The sequence below is a fragment of the Priapulus caudatus genome, unplaced genomic scaffold (genome assembly GCF_000485595.1).
Source record: "Priapulus caudatus unplaced genomic scaffold, Priapulus_caudatus-5.0.1 Scaffold2, whole genome shotgun sequence".
Taxonomy (NCBI): Eukaryota; Metazoa; Priapulida; class Priapulimorpha; order Priapulimorphida; family Priapulidae; genus Priapulus; species Priapulus caudatus.
In genome coordinates this window covers 1158943-1161301 of record NW_014577063.1, presented here as the reverse complement: position 1 = coordinate 1161301, position 2359 = coordinate 1158943, and the positions used below count along the sequence as shown (strand labels likewise).

General features: G+C 36.8%; 1 protein-coding gene across 2 annotated transcripts in view; it reads left to right on the top strand.

Annotated features, from left to right (window-relative positions):
- LOC106818553 (omega-agatoxin-Aa4b-like) overlaps positions 1-2359 on the top strand; it is a 62390-nt gene that overhangs the window by 57489 nt on the left and 2542 nt on the right. The window contains exon 2 of one of the 2 annotated variants that reach the window (XM_014823343.1): positions 1393-1478. In XM_014823343.1, coding sequence (XP_014678829.1) covers positions 1403-1478 — 76 coding nt within the window. In that variant the 5' untranslated portion in view covers positions 1393-1402. The remainder of the gene's footprint in view (positions 1-1392; positions 1479-2359) is intronic. The other variant, XM_014823281.1, reaches the window with a different exon arrangement.

The following is a 2359-nucleotide window of genomic DNA, read 5'->3' as shown; positions in this document are numbered from 1 at the left end:
CACACACACACACACACACACACACACACACACACACACATATATATATATATATATATATATATATATATATATATATATGTATATTACTCTCAAGGCAAATATTGAAAAACGAAACGATCTCGTTGTAAGGTATGATTGCGATTTATCTAGCATTATCTTACGTACATTTCACGAGATTTTTCACCAGTCTTTTGTATCATGTCAAAATTTGTAGACTCTCACTTCGAAGAATGGTGATCATTTCAAAATATATCTTTAGATATTTACTAAATCCCAGTGCTATTTCGTGTTTTCTAGCGAATAACCGAGTAATTTATCAAGCTAAGATGTTTATTTGTAAGTAACTTTTTTTTATCACAACGAAACGTTACAACTATCGTAGATTCTGCGGCTCACAATACACACTATCATGTCGCAAGCATTATACGTAATGGACATGAAGCCAGTGAATGCTATAAACTCTGTCTGACAAGCGAAAGCCACTGGAGGCTGCGACAACTGAGTAAACAATTTCAATAAAGCAGCTGGTAATCATATACGCGTATGTGCGAAAGGAACTTAACTTCACAAGAAAGCTCATCTCTTGATGAGTAAACATATGATTTCCCTCGTAGTAATCGTATTTATTTTAACCGTAGGTTACTGCTACAATGTTTACGCTTACATTAAAAGTTCAACGCACTTGCGGTCTCGATAACATCTTATGCGGCGTTCGGGAATATTCTCATTGCTCATCAGCACACAAGTATCGATCATGTGTATATACGATCTCAACTTTCCAGAACCTATCTTCGTTTCGTGCCATGAGACAATAAATACGCACAGCTGTTATAGATAAAATATACCGTGTGACGGTTACGAAGAGATTTCTGAAGGTCGGGTGGGGGGCATTATCAACCGTGTAATGAAACTGCTTCTCTATAATCAATAACTGGCAAGTATATAGAATCTGATACATAGCGTACGTTTAAGGTTTCCTCGAGATAGGGATATCGCGGGCCACTGATATCAATGTAGACACAATAGAATTTTGACTAAGAAAAGAGTATTGTTAAGTTAAGTTTTTTTTAAGTAAGTTAAGTTTCACAAAACTTGCATAACGCGCACGATAACCCATATACGCATTCTCGTGACTAAACCATTTTTAAATAATCGCCCGAGTGAGCCAATACAGCGGCTCCTTCTAACGCTCCGGCTTGTGTGTGGCGGTAAAATTGTATCAAGGACGCATCAATGAATAGCTATAGTTAAGTAGCAATTAGTAGAACACACAATGTTACGAGGCCGTCACGTGTCTCTAGACTTCGAAAAGATAATAAGCAAATTTGGAAAGAGAAAAAACCCATATCCCATTAGCGCCATCTTAATAGTGTAACGTGTTTGCTCTTCCAGACTCAAGATGCAGAGAATCTTCGCAGCTTTCCTCGCTCTGGTGCTCCTTGTTGCCGTGGTCGCATCAGTACCACTCGACGAGGGTGAGTATCGTATGAAAAAGAAAGTTCATCGCCTGGTGACACGTAGCTAATGTGATGTTACGGTCATGCGTAAAGTATAGTGCATGTGCCAGGTATTGAGTGCGCGCATGCAAAAATCCCTGTTAATATGTACGTCAATCAAGATGCGTCAATATCGAAACATGCAGGTGTATTACGAATATTCTAACGATTTGCCTTGTATATCTTCGTTTAACTATTATTCTGAAAGCGGCGAGATGTTAATTGCGTCACGTGTTTTGTTCATTAATGTTACTATACGAGACACTATAACTCCCTAACTGTATGTCAAATAGTGATATACCAGGTAGATGCGTTCATGTCATTATCGACACGTCAATAAATGATGAAAATCATAGCATAACAGTCGCCCAGTATTTTTGTCCAGCTTATTTACGATGATAACACCAACTTGCCCCTATATTGCGTTAGTCAACCGGCCGTTATTATTCTCTTATTTAATGCTCCAGTGAATAAGCTTATTTTAACAGGTATACTGTTTAATTTATGACTGACTCAGCTATTATTGATGAAATGATAAAAATAGAAGTAGGAAGACTATTTCCGATACTAGCACGTCTCTAATATTAGAGTATCCGAGCATTTCACTGAGTTTGCAAAATCATCTAATAAATTAATACATCAAAGACTTCCCGTCATGTCTGCAGGGTACGACTAGCTACAATATTATATGAGAACATATAATCATGCAGAGTTAGGAATTATATATATATATATATATATATATATATATATATATATATATATATTTCTACGTACGTACTACTCCGTCCGTCGTCGTACGACGTAGTAGTTACTCTACTTACTTTATTTACTACGTACTACCTACTTAGTTAGTTACG